The sequence below is a fragment of the Pleurodeles waltl genome, chromosome 5 (genome assembly GCF_031143425.1).
Source record: "Pleurodeles waltl isolate 20211129_DDA chromosome 5, aPleWal1.hap1.20221129, whole genome shotgun sequence".
Taxonomy (NCBI): Eukaryota; Metazoa; Chordata; class Amphibia; order Caudata; family Salamandridae; genus Pleurodeles; species Pleurodeles waltl.
The window spans coordinates 158,880,480-158,899,467 of NC_090444.1; the positions used below are offsets into that span (position 1 = coordinate 158,880,480).

Genomic DNA, 18,988 nt, shown 5'->3' on the forward strand with positions numbered 1-18,988 from the left:
CTCGTTTTCCTTTAAGGAAAACGTGCTGCATTTAAAAAAATAAAATATAAAAAAAAAAAAAACCTGCTTTATTGAAAAGCAGTCACAGACATGGTGGTCTGCTGTGTCCAGTAGGCCACCATCCCTGTGAGGGCCGCCATTCGCGAGGGGGTCGCAAATTGCGACCCTCCTCATGATTATTCATGAGGTGGGCATTTGCGAAGCCCTTGCGAATCACAGATGGTGTCAGGGACACCATCCTACATTCGGATTTGCGACTATCAATTTGCAGGTCGCAAATCTGAACCTACCTACATGTGGCCCCAAATTCTTAAAGAAAGTCACAAAAGTGCACCCATGGTATATGTCGTACCCCTATAAAATATTTGTGAACTGTATTTTAGCATGGGTAAATACGATGTGTAGATTTGCTCATGTAAAAATCTATTGAGCATTTGCAAGTTCATTTTCCCTCCAGCCACTTTCTTCCCAACCCTGGAAGAAGTTCTAATTCTGCCATTGTCAGGAGTAAATGTCCAACCTTTCTTATTATGGGAAAATATTAGAGAGAAGCTGGTAAAAATCTTTAAAACATGCAGGTTAGTAGGTTTGCAGACTCAAAGGCATTCCAGCCCTGGAACTATTGCTTACTGCTTCCTCCAGCCCCACTATGCAGATCTGCAGAAAGGTGGCAAAATAAGGAAATTGCTACAGTAGGGATTGAAACTGCAAGTATTCAAGCCATACTATGGTAGTAGCCCTGGCATAATCAGAGAGGCTATTATCAGAGCACTTACATAATGAGATTGCTGCCATAATTTGTCGCCACACTACATGGCACCAAAGGGACAAGTAGATCTTTTTACAGGACAAGTAGATTTGAGAAGCAACCTGTCCCCTGGACAAGTAGATATTTTAATAAATTCCACACCCCTGCCAAGACAGGAATCACAACGCTCTTCTGAGGTTTCTGTCAAGAAGGAAGAGAAACCGATACAACAAAAACAGTTTAAAAAGAAAAAGGTGGCGGCAGTCTCAGTTAGACATGCCACTCAGGAAGAGAGTTCTCTTGAAGAACAAGACATGGGCACTAGCACTGCTAGACAGCGCAGCAGAGGTTACAATAGTTCGCCGGAATCTTCTAGAGCATCTGGAGGTGAAAGCAACTGATGACTTCATACAAGTTGAAACAGCAGATACGCGTGTCTCCGAACCCGATAGGGTGTACACAGTGACTTTACAATTGGAAGGAGACATTAAGCGCACTATACACGCAATCTTTTGGGATCGTGTAGTTAAGATATATGACATCTTGCTGGCTGAACAAGATTGGCCGCCTGCTTTTGTCCGCACCTGCCCAGTTGGGAAGGAGGTTATTAAACCATCCTTCTCGCCCCTTCCAGGGGAACTTGCAGAGTCCTATTGTATCAAATGGGCTCTAGCACAGGCACCTGCCTTATATAGAAATCACGTAAGGTGGGATAGGGATTCCCCATATCATGTCATTCCCATTAAAGGTGAACCTCAGCCACAACCGCAGTATCCCATAGAACATGAAGCAAGGGCACCGGTGAGAGAAATACTTACACAATTAGAATACCAGGGAGTAATTGAACCCTGTGTCCCACCGATGAATAATCCCTTATTCCCTGTAGCTAAACCGGACCATTCATATAGAATAGTCTTAGACTACAGACATTTGAACTGACATACACGCACACATGCTATACAAAATTCACATAGCTCTGCACTAATGAGCAACATTGTGCGGAAAAAATATAAAACGACTTTGGATATCTCAAATGGATTCTTCTGCCAGAATATAGCACCTGAAAGCAGGGATTTAACCAGCTTTAGCGCACTAGGGTCCCAGAAAAAAATCTGTTGTTTGCCTCAGGGGTATAAGAACAGCCCAGGACTGTTTGCGGCTCGTGTGACTGCTATTTTACACAAGTTAGACCCTGAAGCGTTGTCATATGTGGCTGATATCTCTCTCACGGATCACGAGTTGCTACAACATTTAAGACGGGTAGCCTGCATTGTTGTAGGGTTTGACAAAATTGGCTACAAATTTAACTTCAAGAAATCTAAAATTGCCTTCCTCAGCATCATATTCCTGGGATATGAGCTGTCGAATGAAGGTAAGAGCCTAGCGCCACAATTTTTAGAAAAGTGTGCACAATTGCAACCACCAAATATGATTAAGAAACTCCAATCATTGTTCGGCTTTCTAAATTTTGGCAGAACATACATTCCTGAGTATGCTACACGCATAAAACCATTATATGAATTAATACGTCCTGATTTTTCAAGCAAATTCTGGACAATTGAACATACACATACCCTTCGGGAGTTACAAGCAGATATGCTAGCAGCAAAACATTTACACACATGGGACAATAAGACGCATTTGGTCATCAGGGTGATAGCTGGGGCCATTAGGTTTACTTATGTCACATTTAATGAAGGTGAGACAGTCCCGATTGGATACAAGTCACACTTGTATTCGGCTGCTGAACAACGATTTGCACCCACAGAGAAAATTCTTATTGCTGTACAGATGGCTGTTATTAAAGAAAGACCTCTTGACTAGGGAAAACGCATTATTGTCATTTCTCCTATTACGGCCCTCGAGGCTGTTACAAAAGCTGGCGTTCCGAACGCAAAAGCACTTCACCGGCAATGGATACAATGGGCTACGTCTTTAACAGCCACTAATGTAGACTACATTTTTGACCCAAAGTTACAAACTCAGGAATTTCTGCAATATGAAGTTGAATATCCGGTTCTCGCTGACACGTTGCCTATTGATCAATATCAAGTAGACATGTAAACCGATGGCTCTGCGCAACCGGCGATTGGGACAAAACACCAATATTCAGCTGCGTGAGCGGCTATATGGAGGGGGAGAAATTCGGCCCCGAACATACTTATACACAGACCTTAGGGGATTATACGCCACAATTAGCTGTGCTGAAAGCTCTACTAATGGCACTAGAACATACAGATCCGACGCAGTTCACACTGATTGTTTGTGATTCGTATTATTGCGTCCAGTCTTTTAATGAATATCTACATTACTGGCGCTTGAATGGGTTCAGGGATTCAAAAGGCAACACCATAAAACACAGATTGCTGTGGGGGAAGGTAGCAGACCTGAAAGAGACGCTACGCAAAGTCCATGTTGTACATACACTTGGACACCAGCGCGTTGGAATACACGTTGCTGGAAATACCGTGGCTGATGAAGCCGCAAAGTCGGCTGTGGCAGTTTCCACTGTAGCTGCAGTGACTCATTCGAGTTCCAAACCAGACACAGAGATTATGGCTGCCATAAAGGCTACGGTTGATGGCACGCCTTATCCTAAAGGATTTTCTCATAAATAACAATATTTCATGGGAAGTATGCTGAACGCTGAAGTTAAAATTCCTAGCATAGGTGTACGCGACATCCCCAAAAGAAATGTAAGACCACAATTGATTAAAGCAGCGCATGAGGGAGTGGCATCTGCACATGCTGACGTGACTGCTACAATTTCGCTATTGCAGGCCCGTTATTGGTGGCCTGGTCTATATAAAGAGACTAAGCAGTATGTCTTTTTTTGTGACATCTGTCAACAAATTAAAGTTTCAACAGCTAGGTGCCCGCCGGAGACACCCCTCTTAATATCCAACAGACCGTTGCAATGTGTGTACTTGGATCATTGTGGTCCACTAACACCAGATAGTGCATACAAATATATACTAGTCGCTGTTGATTCTTGCTCCAGATTTGTGTGGGTGTGGCCACAGCGCTCGGCTGACGCTCGGACTGTTATTAAAGATTTGCGAGTCTTTGTCGGTAAATATGCAGTTGCGGCATTCCATTCGGACCAGGGCCCTGCTTTTGCCTCAGGGGCATTCAGGGACATCATGGCTTCGTTGGGGGTCCAACTCCAGTACTCGTCTCCATTTCATCCAGAGGGAAATTCTGTCGTGGAGCGATTAAACCGCGATTTAAAGCAATCCTTAACAGCCAGAGTCTTAGGTACGGGTCGTAGTTGGCTAACCCACCTGTATGGAGTTCAGAGAGCACCAAATAACCTGCCTAGAAGGTCCCTGGGGGGTCATACTTCATATGAGTGCCTGTTCGGAACACAAATGTTTGTTCCGGATCTTGATGGTCCTGGTGTGGAGGCGGCAGAAACGCCTTTTGACATAAATGATCGTGTCACTGTTTTGCAGGAATTACAGCAGTTCCGTGAAGATAACTCTTCTAAAAGTGCCGCCTCCACAGGAATTAAGGATGTGCCAGTAACACCTACAGGCTGGATTCCCAGAGTTGGGGATCTTGTGCGTGAAAAGGTCGCAGTGAAAAAAGAATTTGGTCCTTCTTATCGTGCACCAGTCCCTGTGTTGGGGATACACGGGACGAGAACTGTTATTTTACCACCGTTGCCAGGTGCCAAAGAAAATCACTTTGTTTCCATTGACAATGTCAAGTTGCAACATGTAGCCGATTCTACACAGCAGACCCAGAGGAACGTTCAGTAGTTCCCGAATCCCTCTCACTACTGGGGAAGATGTTCCTCTTCAAGTTATCTATACCAACACTGCTGCCTCTCCGAGCTTGGGGAGGGTGGATGATGATCTCACATTAGTTCCACTGACAACAAATAACCGTGACTACTGACGTGACGGATGGTGCTATCTACAGTGTACCACCGCGAGAAACACCAACTCCTCCATTGAATATGGCGAAGCCTTTTGCACAAACTGCCTCTGGTTACTTTGCCAAGAACAACGATGGTCTATCGGAATCGTTTGCCTCTTCGACTACTGACTTGGCAGGTCCACGTAAGCTGATGTGTTGGCTTAAAGATACGTATTTTGCTTTTCCATGGAACTATCTGTGGCTCTTATTGACTATGCTAGTATTTTTTCTTTGGATTAGGTTTGTGATTTCCTTTTTTCTGTTGATACATGGTCATTTTCTTCCTGAGAGATCAGTGGTTGAACAGGTGGAGGAGGTGTTGAAACCACATTTTTCATCACATAGGCTCCGAAGAGACTTGTCCTTTGTGAACATTTCTGCAGTACCAATTCCGGATGGGATTGTGTGGGATAAAGTAATGTTTGATATATACGGTCCCACTGAGATAGTTCAAATACCGTATGTCCTAAAGTTATCTATGAATGATATAGTAATACCAGGCATTGTATCTGATGATTGGGATGTGAAGACAGTAGATTCAATGATGACAGAATTGCAATATTATACTGTCTATGAAAATGAAGATGTTTACCAGTTTAAAGAAATCACGAACCTAATCCAAAGAAAAAATGCTAGCATAGTCAATAAGAGTCACAGATAGTTCCATGGAAAAGCAAAATACATATCTTTAAGCCAACACATCAGCTTATGTGGACCTGACAAGTCAGTAGTCGAAGAGGCAAACGATTCCGATAGACAATCGTTGACCATGTCCTAGGAGACCTGCGATAATTTTTCCAGCTCCAACACTAGGTAGAAAGTGGTTGAGCATTATTTCTCACATTACACTTTCCTTATGTTTTTAATCTTGGTCCCAGTCTTATCTTTCGATCTATTAAATTTAATTGCCCCATTAGGACTGGGAACTAATTTTATTAGTCACTCTCCTGCCAGGAATAGTGCCTGACCGTGACACTAGGTCTTGCAGTGCCCTCTACTACGGCAGCCACCTATAAAGATCTCCGGCAAAGAGCCCCCTAAACGGGGAGCCCGTCAGACATTGCAGCGCCGGTCTGACGAGGAGCTACCCGATGATGAAGCATGACATCCTCTTGGATGTGTGAGGGCTCTTGCTCCTGAACATTATTGTCCCCCTAGTTTTCTTCGTCTTTGGAACAGTGTACACTTGTTTTTGTATGTTTAGGTATTAGGGAGACCGTACACTGGACCAGTAACCTCCCAGTCCCTCTCTTTGTTGATTCTTCATATCATGGACAGAGTCAGACCAGGTCCATTATGCAGCTGGGTTGGACACTTCAGACATTGAAGGCGGGTCACGTTCCGTGACAGCACATCAGTGCCAGGAAATATTTGTTTCCTTTAATTTAACGCGACAACAACAACAACTAATGGCTAAGAAGGAGGCGACTTATGTCATGCTCAACATTGAAAAGTTGGAAAGATTGCCTTTTACTGTGGCCAAGATTCCCTCTGCAGAGTGGTTGATACACAGAGTTATTAATCTGCCTATTTCTACATTACAATTCACTTCTTGTTTGAAACATGTCCCGGTAGGCAGATATGAAAAGTTGGGAGATCGTTACATCTATGAGGTGTGGGAGCTTCCCTTCTTATACAAATGTCTCAATGGTATGAAAGAAGTCTTTCTTAGCGGTAGTGAATGCGAGACTTCGGTCAGCCATTCGATGGTTTGTAAGCAGCTGTCCTTGCATGGGGCGTGTAATGCCTCGGTTGCGAACTTGGCTTGCTATCTGAAGGGAGTTGCGGTCCCCTTGATTAAACGCACATTCCAGGTGCTTTCAAACGGCAGCTACGTCCTTCTCAATAGTGAAGACTGTTGTGGCATGCGGGCCGGAATAGTTTACGTTGTTTTGGTCACTAGGGTCGTTACTTGCTGCAGGAGTGTGTTGTTTCCCCCCACTAAAATTAGGGAGGTAGCGGATATTTGGCCTCGCATTGCTACTTCCAAGGTGAATTTCGACAAGTTAAGTAGACAGAAGGCTTTGTTGTTTCAGAAGCATGTGGCCCTTACATCTGCACGCGAGACCTACGCACTTCAGGTGGCAAGGCCATCGGCGGAAATACAGTCCCTGTTAAATACTAACTTTCCGAGCCACTTTGGTGAACTCGTGGGACGTATATTTAATGCGTCCAGCACGGCTGGATTAGCAAATTTTTTCAAAGCCGTTGGTGTTGGTTTTATTCACACCTTCTCTTCCATATTTGGCTTAATACCTTCAGCTATTCATTCAATTTTCGGACGCATTTTTTGGGGATTTCCAATAACTTTGGCTTTATTAGCCGTCATTTTGATGTTGCTGTTGTTTTTCCACAATGGCTGTCCTGCCGCAACAAGGACGAATGTGGGCGCTCCCATCAGTGCAGCTGTGTCGTGAACGCATGATGCAGCACTTTGGAGCAATACTCCTGGAACATTTGGGGTGTGACTGGTCTCTGTCATTCAGACCGGTTTTGGATTGTGTGCAGCCAGTCTTTCGGTGCCATTGGTGCTCTTTTGAACATGCACTAGACGCCTGTCTCTCACAGCAGCGCCCCCCAGTGGTTGATGCTGATCTGTTGATGTTCCAGATGAGGGCTCATTACCAGACATGCACGCTGCGGCTGCGTTTTCTTCAAGAAGCTGCTTACGAGATACCCTTTCCTGGAGGAAGTTGATATTAACTCATTTACAGGCTCTGCACGGGATGCCGCCTTGGTTGACACTGGGGCTTTGTAACACACCTACTCCCTAATAGTCTTTGGTGTGGATCTTCCGGTTTTGTCATCTGCCGAAGTGGAGAATCTCCTGCTTTCCATGACCACTGTTTGAACTGAATTTGTTCTAAATTGACACTGTCATATGAATTTGGCATTTTGCCGCATGCGCATTTTTTTAAATTGAGGATTGATATGCTTTAGTGTCCTCTTAACTTGTTGAAATTTGGTAGGGTTTTAATCATCTTTTAACTTAGGGCATTTTTAGCTTTGGCTTAAACCACTTTCTACCGACAAGGGGAGGGTGTAGTGTAGCCATTTTTAATGTAGCTTTCTGCACGCTTGCTTAAAGTATTAGGCCTTGCACTTTGCCCTAGATGCATTTTATTTAGCCTTGCACTGTTATTTTACAATAACCAGTTTCACGGTCTTGTTTTATTTCCTTCTATCACACTGTTTAGCTTACTTCAGCACTGTGTTCTCAAACAATACATTCTTGCTCGCTCTGTGCTTCAGTCAAGGATACAGTCTGGTACATTGCCGATAGATGTGGTAGAAGTTTAGTCTTTATGGTTCGTAGAAAGTTCACATCCTTACGTAGGGACGTTTCTTAGAACACCAGCTATAAAAACACTTTCTAGTCCTGGTACACGTAGGAGGGAGATTCCGACCAGGAACCCACAACTAGATGCTGACTGCCCTGTTGCAGATGCTGATCCAGATCACAGGCCTTTGCTCAGGTATGAGGGTTGATGTCCTCCCGGGGTAACCAGAAAGGCAGGCTTAGAGCTTCACATGCTGTGCTCAAAATAGAACTTAGAGAGAACATAATTTAGTTGCAATATGATAGCCTTATTCTTATGTTTCACTCTCCTCGTTACTATTTCAATCCTACTGTGTTGTATGGTTCTGGTTATTGCGGCTCACGCTTTGTTATCCAAAATGCAGATGTTTAATTAAAGCAATCTTTAAAACTCAAACTGCCTTGGTCATTTATATATGAGACCGCACCTTGTACGAGAGAACTGGTTGTGACCTGAGTGACCACGACTTCCCTGGGAAGCACTAAGATGTCATGCACTCGGATGCCCAATTGTCTCTTCCCTTCGGGAGAGATGAGGCACTGCCAGTTAGCTTGAGCATTACCCGGATTTGGGGTGACAAGAGTCCTTCACCTTGGGTCAGACTTAGTCCCCCACACTGTGAACGATCTTGCTGCCCAAAAATCCAGTAGTCTCATTAGTATAATGAGAGCCTACGTGACAATGGCACTGTGGAGACTTCTACTTGTGCTCAAGCAACTGCTGCTACTCTTCTGAATTTCTTTGTTCATCAGCTCTCTTGCCACAGCTCCAAATGTGAAGAAGCTGATGGCTGAGGGTTTCAGTCCAGCTGTACTACTCCTTATAGCCCCGTTGGTTTTCATCTCAGCTCATCATCTGTGGACTGGCCAGTTTAATAGCAGAGGTATGCAGATGTGCCTCCAACATATATGTGTCGCTGTCACCTTGAATCTCCTCCTATGACACAGGAGATGTGATTGTCACTCCTTAGCCCTGTGTGTGTAGAAGTGGCTCCCTTTTAATTATTCTCATTGACTGGGGCCCACTGAATATCACAAATGGAAACCAAAGAGCTGATCCGATACTTTTTTTTCCTTTTCAGTATCTTTAGCCTTAAAATTGTTGTTTTTTTACTTCATCTCCATCCCGTAATTGCCATGTGTGCCCCGTCCGTTCATCACCACGAGCTTGGGAACGTCTTTGCCCATTCCTGGATGTTTTGTTAGGGGGCGGGTTGAAATACGGTCCTAGAGTGAGAAGTGAATAGAGCCCTGGCTCCTAAAAGATGCCAGGTCATCTACAATGTACCTTTGACAAGACTGGACATTTCAGTGTATTCATTGTTTTTTTAATAACCAAATCGTATTAGGTTTAGTATTGCAAGGCATCATCCACCAATACTCATACATTTTCATCACCATAGTGTCAGAATGCACCATAAAAAAAATAAAAAAAAGAAAATCAATCACATTGGGCAACTTTTCTCATTACAAAAGGTAGCCCAAGATATGTCCATCACCCACTCCATATCTAATCGTGCTTTTGGGGCACCCCCTCGCCTCATAAATAGTTTTTTCTTGGCATGCCCACCAATCAACTTCTTTCCCTCAAGCTGCCAGAGAAGGGAGTTGTGGTTGTTTCCAATTGCTGGTAATGTCCCTCTTAGCCACTAAGGAGGCCAGTCCTGTAAAGATCATTTTGGCTCTCGGCCCCTCAACTTCCTCCAGGAGAGCCAAAAGGGCCATCCTGTGACCCACAGTAATGTGGCGTTCCAGCCCTTCGGAAGTCACATGCCCCACCCCATCCCAAAAGGATGTCGAGGCAACACCAAATGAAAGATATCGGTGGCAGGCAAAGAACATCGGGCTCACGAGGCCTGAGCCATGAGGCCCATCCACTGAAGCCATGGGGGAGGGGGTAAGGGGGTATTCCAAAACAACACGTTCACATAGTTGATGCAATATAAGTCCCATTTATGGACCATACAACAGCCAACTGTGGGTAAATATTTTAAAAATAAATAGTTCTTAATATTCAGTTTTACTATTGATATGCCTTCTGAACAAGAAAATAGAATTGCAAACCCCCCTAGCGAATAACAAATCAACCCTTTCAATAGTTCACGAGATGTAGTACATGAAGGGTAATGTTTTCGTGTTTCTGTTGTAGTGAGATGGCACTTCATTACTTCTGTTGTTTTCACCAATTACCCCTCAAATAATCAACCTTATTCTAGAGGCCTCACAGATTCGTTTTTCATAAGAACATCTGCAACAATCAGCAGTCCCTGCTATCTGCCGCCAGTCTTAAATCGTTAATGGATTCTCAAAATTTAATACATGAGTAAATTATCAACAATTGATTAATAAATAAATCTTCAGTGTCTGAGCTGTGTAGCCCTGGAGCTTACGCTCAGTCTTTGCCATGTAGGCACAATGCAAAGATGACATTGGAAGTTACAATATCATATCTACCCTTGTTTACATGCCCATGCACTGCTTAAATCATCAGTTGCTTACAGTTTTTAACCCAGTGTTCACGTTTTAACATGACTAGTATGAGGTGTATGAGTATTAAGCAACGTACAAAAACCTGGCCATCATGTTATTTATTCAATAAATCAAGTCATTTATTTGGTACATTGTCTCCAAATGATAAACTACTTAGTTCAGTTCATCAAAGTATATCAAAATCAATTCTATAAAATATGAATAAGTGTCTAGTTTTTTTTTTTTGGGGGGGGGGTAAACATATTGTTTTTGCAGTTTCAGGTTTTTAATCATGTTATCGTATTACCATACAACATACATCAGACATTTTGGTTTCAATACAATAGTTCAACTCAATCCATACAATTCAGATCCCCTACAAAACTGGGGCCATAGAGTCTTACACAACTTCTACCCCTGTACCCACCCCAACTTCTCCCTCCCCCGTAGTGAGTCAAAGTTTGTTGCGGGGTTAGCATTATGCGGTATGGTCAGATGTGTACGTCCTCTACTTATATGTGGTAGGGTCAGGTTCCCTATCAGTAAAGATGTCCGCCAACAGGTGGGGCACAATCAGGTCCCTACTTTCTGTTATTCAGTCATTCGGTCATAGGGCCAGGTCAGTCAGGAACTCTTCTTTCAGGGCCTCCATTATCACCTCCCATCCCTGTGCTATATCTGGTGGCCGCATCCCTCTTTTGACCTCTCTGAGGAGAACGTCCACTTGCTCCTAGCCCATTTTTTCAATTCCCTCTTCCATTGTGATATCCTTGGTCCAGTCTGACTTTTCCAGGTCATTGCTATTTCCCTCTTAGCCAACACATACGGCAAGTCCTGGAATTTGCTTGTAGCTTTCGTCTTGGGCGTATGTGGAAACCACCCAAGCAAGCAATAGCCTATTGTACAGGGGATCTCCTTGTCTATTGCGCTTGCCACTGACTGGGTAACCGCCTCCCAGAACGTTCCTAAAATTGGGCAATCCCAAAACATGTGCCTGAATTCTGCTCCGGCAACCCACACCTAGGGCAATTCGCTCCGTCCGATCCAAAGTACTTGCTGATTTGACCAGGGGTTAAATAAGCCTGATGCAGCACATAAAAGTTAATGAGCTTAAATCTAGCATTTCTAGTCATCTTGGGGAAGCCCTCCAATATGTGCTCCCATCCTTTGTCAGGAATATCGGTGCCCAGATCTCTCTCCCATTTGAGTCTAAGTTGGGTTAATGTAAGGGTCTTATCTGCCCGTTTCCTGCCATATAAATTTGTCACCGCTTTGAGCCTACCGGCGGAAATCACCAGGTAAGTACAAGTTGTCTGCGTTGGGGGCTCTCTCAATCCCTCCCACCAGTGCCACCGAATGCTAGCAGTTATTGAGCCGTAGAGTAGAAAATGACCCCTCTGTGAATCAAACTCGATTCTAAGGGCTTCAAATGTTGTCATCGTCCCCTCAGAAAACAGTGCTCCCACTGTCTGAATCCCTGCCGCCACCTAGGTCTGGAGCCCATCCCAGCCACCCCGATGGGGCAATGCTAGAAAGGACAACAGAGGTAGCTCCAGGGAGTAGGGGGTCTTTATCTTAATTTTACGTAAACAGCTTGTCCAGCATTGGATCAAAACCTTAAATTCAGGGGAGTCCTCCATCTTGCTGTTTCAGGTCCCCAACAACACCTCCATTAACCTTGCCCACGGAGGGGTAAATGGTTTCACTATTACCTCTGGGTCCGTTCTGCTTGCTATCCACTGTGTAAGCCATTGGAGCTGTGCTGCAAAGTAATAGGCTTCAAAGTCTGGGACCGCCAGCCCTCCACCCGTGGACTGTCTCTGGAGTTTGGGCAAAGCCACTCTCCTCCGGCCGTTACCCCACAGGAATGCTATGACTATTGCCTCCAATTCCCTAAAGGTCACCCTGGGGATCCACACCGGTAAGACTGTAAAGTGATATAGTAGCCTAGGCAGGACTTTCATTTTTAGAAGCGCTACCCTACCCGCTGCGGACAATGGCAATGTTTGCCAAAAGGCCATATTAGCCCTGATGGATTGCAATGTTCTCCCTACATTCCCCTCCAGGATGTCCTGCGGGTCATGGTACACCTTAATTCCCAAATAAGAAAGGTATTGCGGTTCCCACTGGACCATACCCAGCTCATAAGGGGGCGCGGCCACAGCCGCAGGCCTCAACGGGAACAACCTGGTATTGTCCCAGTTTACTCCCTGTCTTATCCAGGTGACTGGTTGACACCTGTTCGGTATAAGTCAATAAGGACGCTCAATAAAGGGCCACACGCCAATTAGAAATACAATTTAGCTTTACTAGAATTGCAGGTAAAATGTAGGCATTTAGCACATTAACAGTAGTAGAATAAGAATAGCAATGAAAAGCATCTATTTATTTATATATATATGTACACTACAAGGAGCATCTATGTATAGATATATAGAGATATATAAGCAAAGAGTTCACTGACAGATATAAGTTTTGATTAACTGTATACTAAAATGCATCACACTACGATATTCAGGAAGCAGAATATGAATGAGTTGAATACTTCAGATAAGCTTTGATTTACTGCACACCAAAATGCATGTTTCATCTACTGCAACAGGCTCTCACTACGATGTTCAGAAGGCAAAATATAAACGAACTGAATATTTCAGATAAGCTTTGATTTACTGCACACCAAAATGCATGTTTCAGTTATTGTAGCAGTTCACACTAAGAGATTTAGAAAGCAAAATATAAACAAGCTGAATACTTCAGGTTATAAACACAGTGCAAGCATAAATAATCAGTCATAATAATAGAGCAGAGAAACAAAGGCCTTTCATCCCTGTGTGGAAACTTAACTTAGTCCACATGCTGGGAAGCTCTCTACCGCCTGCTTGGACCTCTCTCCCCCTCAAGCACCACGAGCAAACAGGGAGGCAGCGCTCGGCCATGGCAGCTTCCACAGTTCCATCTGCGAGCTTCCAAATCCCTCACCCACACTTCAGTGCTTAAATAACTCGAAGCTTGGATTCTATCTCATTCTGGCATTTTCTAGCTATGTTATCAGTACTTGGCTCCTCTGCCCTTCTCCAGCCTTTGTTTTCATTCCATCTTCTCCCTGTACTCTCGTTCTCAAGGTTGAGACGGAGTCTTCTACACAAACAAGCTTGAAAATAATATCTTGAACTTTTCCACGATGTTTGGGAGGGGGTTTCAACAGGCATTACACTCATCTACACTGCTCAAGCTAATTAACCTTTGCGTTACAATGTCTTCCGCATCTTTCCCTATACTGAACACACCCAGTCCCGAATGTGTCCCGAACGGAGAAAGCATTAGCTGGGCTCGAGGCAGGTCTCTTTGCATATCCCCCCCAAAAAAATCAGCAGGTCGTCGGCATATAAGGCAATTTGGTGTCTCCCTCCTCCCGCTCTTACACCTTGGCCTCCTCCCCCACCTCGCGCCGCGGCTGCTAACGGCTCCATCGCCAAAGCGAAGAGCAACGGAGACAGAGGACAGCCCCATCTATGAGTCAGTATCTAGTCATTGTCTGAATGAACAGATACTTGTTTTTTTTAATGAGCATCAAAATCTAAACTACGTTAAAGGACTCCTATTTGGGGCTGCTCTGTGTGCTGCTGGCTCTGGAAGAGGGAAGTAGGCTAAGATTCACCGTGTTTGTGGCCCTGGTTCAGAAAGGGTTGGAAGACTTTTGCGAGCTAAGGTAAAATGGAATGCAGTCATACAAGAAGGGTTGACTGATAACATCTGGGCGAGGGCCTCGTGCTCAGTGGCAGCTGCTGGGTTTTAAAAGTGGTGTGGCACATCAAACAGTAAATAAAACCCTTTAAAAATAAACTTACCTTCGGTGACTTTCTGCAGCACATGTTCAGCTCAGCTGCAAATACTTCTGAAGTTCTTCCTGCCTCACACTGCTTCTTTGCTTGATAATAGCATCAAAGCCAACCCAGGCACTGATCTCTTGCTGTTTACAATGCTAAACAGCATAAAAGTAGTGCTAGGACTGGCTGGATCAGACAAACACATTGCTCCATCGGAGACCTACAGGGTTGTGCCTCTGCTTCTTAACTGCCTTTCAGCTTTGATTGCAGAAGCCTGAACTGCCCATGTCAGGCTGGCCACAGTGAAAACACCAGCCAACCTGACATGCTCAATTCAGATGACACAGCCTCAGGTCCTCCAATGAACTGCTATGATGCAGTTGGGAGGTCAGGAGGATCAGATACAATTTTGGGGCACTTTATCTGGTGCTGGCAGAGAGACAGATCATTATATAATGCCCACATGCTGTGAGCGACTAGCATTGAGATGGGGGCACAAAGTGCAAGTGGGCCCTACTGGAATAAAGGAGGATGCAGTTGGTGCGCATAGATGAACGAAAAAAAGGATGTCCTGCAGGCATGGGGTCAGATGTTGTACAATTTTATTGAACCACCTGACACCCAACCTCAGGTGGTGGATGAGGAATTGGAGGACAAATGGTAATGCCGGAGAACTGTGATCAATGTGACACTGAGAACAGAGACAAGAAACTATGAGGGATACTTTGGCTGGTATTAAAGAATAATTTTCAGACTTGGCAGATAAAAAAAAAAAATACTATCCGAATTATGTATGTGTGATACGACATAAAAAGCAGGCAGTCTTGTTTTGTTATAATGGCATTGTGATTTTGGTGTTCTTGGACAACAACAAAAATTGTTTCCCAAAAAAAGATCTAAACTCTATAGCTGGATAGCTCTGTATCGTTTATATAGGGTGCATTTTTTCCAAGTCATTAAAACATATATAAAAGAGACATGTAACAAAGCATTCCAAGGTCAAATCTGACTTTTTTTTTTGTTTGAAAGACTGTCACACCCAAACCCTACCCTTGTGAGCTACCCCAATCCATTATATTCTTTATCTTCTTCAAGAACTGCCCCGTCTATCCTGTCACCTCTCTAGTTTACATCAGTCACTGTACTTACCCACATATCTTTGAAGCTGCTGTGCTTGAGGCAACACCATAAAGGTTGAAAGTAACAGGAGCTGTTGCCTTCAGTGGGTTACGATGAAACCAATGGGCCATTGTTCTCAATGACTTCCTCTGGAAATAATCTGGACGCAGTCACTGTTGCAAAGGAAAATGTTGCACAATTTTAGATTAACATAATCCTGACAATACATGCTTTACTACTTGACATAGCTTTAGTTTGTACATAGTTGAAAAATAAATTAGGCTGGGTTATTGTATGGGATACAGAGGTCACGTAGAATACAAAGTTATACACCATGTTGAAGTTATTTAAATTTGCTCAAAATGAAGGCCCCAATTTCAGTTTGCATACCTATTTGAATATGGAGCAGATATTAAGCTATAATAATTTCACAACAAGCAAAGCACTTATAATTCCGACATGCATTGTCTCTTTTAGGGTTTGTGTTTTGGAAAGGCTGGCAAGTCAGAAAGGGGTTACCAATTTCTAACCGGATGTGACTTCTCCATCCCTTATAAGCTGATCAGTGTGGCTACTGAGGTTTTAAAAAAATAAGCCTTTCATTTCTGTTAGTTTTAGTAGCTAGCTGTTAGTGTGTGTTACCCATTAGTACATAGTAACTATATATATATATATATATATATAAAACTATCTCCTACTGGCGGTTGCCAGTAGGTAGTTGTAGTTAGGACTTAGTTTCCATAGGAAAAGTGTTTTTGTTTTGCTAATAACTTTGACGTGGTTTGGCAAGTTTTCACAAAAAAATTCAAAACTAGTGTGCCAGTGACTTCAGCTACTGCCTGTAAAATTCTGTGGTGATTCGTCAAGCGGGGGCCGAGAAAAAGGGGGGTGGGGTCCCAAAATGCATTTTTTCCCATGCAATTTTCCCATGGGGGTTTAAAACAAGACTACAGCCCGAACTGCTGAACTGAATTACACCAAATTTGACAGAAAGCTAGATCTTGGTCCAGAAAGATCTCTTTTGTAATCTGGTGTAAATCTTTTCAGTGTTCTTTGAGTTATTAAAGCAAAAAGATTTATGTATATCTAGAGACACGGATCCTCTGCAGATCCAGACGGAATTGCAGATCCATGCGCCAACAGCAATGCTTTGATTGACTGGCCACAACCTAGGAGGAGAGCTGCAGCCAACATTTTGTTTATTGGGACTCGGTTCCCAACAGGGAAAATAACATTTTAAAGTGATAGAAGGGGTCCCCTTCTTTTTGCCATTGGTATAGTTCTCTTGACCAAACGATTCATGCATTCCACTAAAGCATTATACTGAAAATTTTAATGAGATTTTTCTCAATGATTTATCTCACATTTCTGCAAAAACAGCTGCATTTCATGAGAGACAAACTGCACACCCTTATCTGTGACCAACGTGTAAGCTAAACCTTCTCTAATAAAAACGTCCCGGATGACTTCAAAGATGGAGTCTATGAAAGCGATAGCTACAAGCTCAACCTCCTATTATAGGGGACACATATCCACCATTATCACTGTATATACTTATCCCTCAAAATATGCAAGGTCAAACAAATCCAAGCAAAAGCTCTCCAAGCTGCCACAAGTTACCATACACTTTTATTTTTCTATCTCCATCTTCCAGGTATTTGCAATCCAAACATATCTTCCCCCACTGAGACACACCTCCATCCATCCCAGACCATCAAAACTGTTATCCAACCTTCATTTTGGTTAGTCTGCCCCAGCCTACTTCAAACACTAAACAACAGTACAAACTATCTTAATGTAAAGAATAATGCCTCTGCAACCTTAGAAATGGTTACCATGACTCGAAGGCATAGAAAATAGAACAGTCAAAACAGACTCTTTATGTAGATCCAGTACAGTCACATATCACTCATCTTCATCTTCCCAGATCCTTGGAATATTCTAGACAGTGCACAGCCATCAAATCAATCACTTCCTATATCTACCCGTATTAGCCAAGCTTAGCTAACAAATCCCTATCACTAGGTAAATGTACAAACCTAGGCAATAGCACAAATTGTCTCAAAATTGCCACATTATGTTTCTCTGCCAAAAACACTACAATAAACAGTGATGACCTCAACAACTTCTTGCTTGTAACAGGTTCTTACTTTCCGAACACTGCTCTACAGAGAAGTGCTGCAAATATTACTTCAGGAACTACATCACCCAAAATTATTAGCTACCAATATGAAACTGCCACACTATAGATGCTGATGGTGCGCACTGCACCCTAGACAATAGAGAATGTTGCCTTCTTATTCTTCTAGACCTCTCTGCAGTCCATGATACTCTAAAATACCATTTGGTTGTAAAAGGATTTATTATAACTTGTGCTTGACGCATGAATTAGAACACTAGTACCCACCTCGTTTTTCAGACCGCTAATGTGTACTAAGGCTAAGCATGCTCAATGAATTTCTGTGTAATTCAGACCAAGGTGTGTAAACACCCCCTAAGACTCAATTCGCAGAAGACATAATATTCCCCTTAGAACCACATGGACTCCAAATTCAATTATGGCTGACCAACTTGCCTTCCCTTACAATAACTCACTAACTGGCAGGGTAGCCTACGTATACCAGATGGACTCTAATCGAACCCACGCAAAAAAGGTTGGGATGATGTGGACTCCCTGGATAAGATGGTTAGAGAGAAAGGTGGGGTACTTTACTAACACTGTTGCAGTGAGGTGAGCTGGCTGATGATTAGAGCCATATGGGATTAAGACCTGGTGACGGGCGGGCCCACCACCCGTTTCGTCTGTTTCCTCCCGGCTTCCCATTTTGAGAACCTAGATCTTCCTGGGGACGTCCTCACACCAACAGGTGGCAATGAAAATGCCTTAAGATTCATACTTGATAAAAAAGATGGCCAGATATGCTGAACGTGGTCTCAGAACCCTAAGAAGTACTTATATCTCTATTCTCAATATAACTAAATGAAGAATAGACAGACATGCGAGTCTTACGTGTGGTGTATAAACATTTTTGGTGCTTGATTAATTGACAATTCTAAAGGGCCCACCACTCCAAGGAGCCTCTTGGTTATGTTCTTATAAATTGCATTATCAAACAGATATGACTTTACTTTTTGCCTTAAGATTATCAGTGAAGATGACAGTTTGATGTCATACGGAGCAGAGTTCTGAAGTTTGTTATGACTGTCCGAGGTATTTTATGAAAGGTCAATTTTTGATTTAAGTGCAGCAATAACAGGGCACAAGACATGGAGACATTTTTACCAGGCAATGTATGGTAAAATTAATGCTTTTTCAGCTAACAGTGGCAGAATTGGCTTGAGTTTCCTAATAGAAAAGTGACAGTTTTTTATCACTGAATTTAAAGGATAAGTCAACTTCACATAACACCTCAAGATCTTTCACCTTATCAGCAGGATTTAGGTAGATGCCATAAATGTTAGAGTTCGCAAGATTTGATTGAGAATATCTATTTTGTCTCCGAAGAGTATCTATTCATCTTGAGACTGATTTAGTTGAAAAAAAAGGGGGAAAAAAAGATCATATCATGCAATTTTGGATGA

General features: G+C 43.2%; 1 protein-coding gene across 2 annotated transcripts in view; it reads right to left on the bottom strand.

Annotated features, from left to right (window-relative positions):
- Positions 1–18,988, bottom strand: part of BROX (BRO1 domain and CAAX motif containing) — a 193,596-nt gene that overhangs the window by 153,673 nt on the left and 20,935 nt on the right. The window contains exon 2 of one of the 2 annotated variants that reach the window (XM_069233848.1): positions 15,437–15,579. In XM_069233848.1, coding sequence (XP_069089949.1) covers positions 15,437–15,537 — 101 coding nt within the window. In that variant the 5' untranslated portion in view covers positions 15,538–15,579. Of the gene's footprint in view, positions 1–15,436; positions 15,580–18,988 lie in introns of those variants that run through there. The other variant, XM_069233849.1, reaches the window with a different exon arrangement.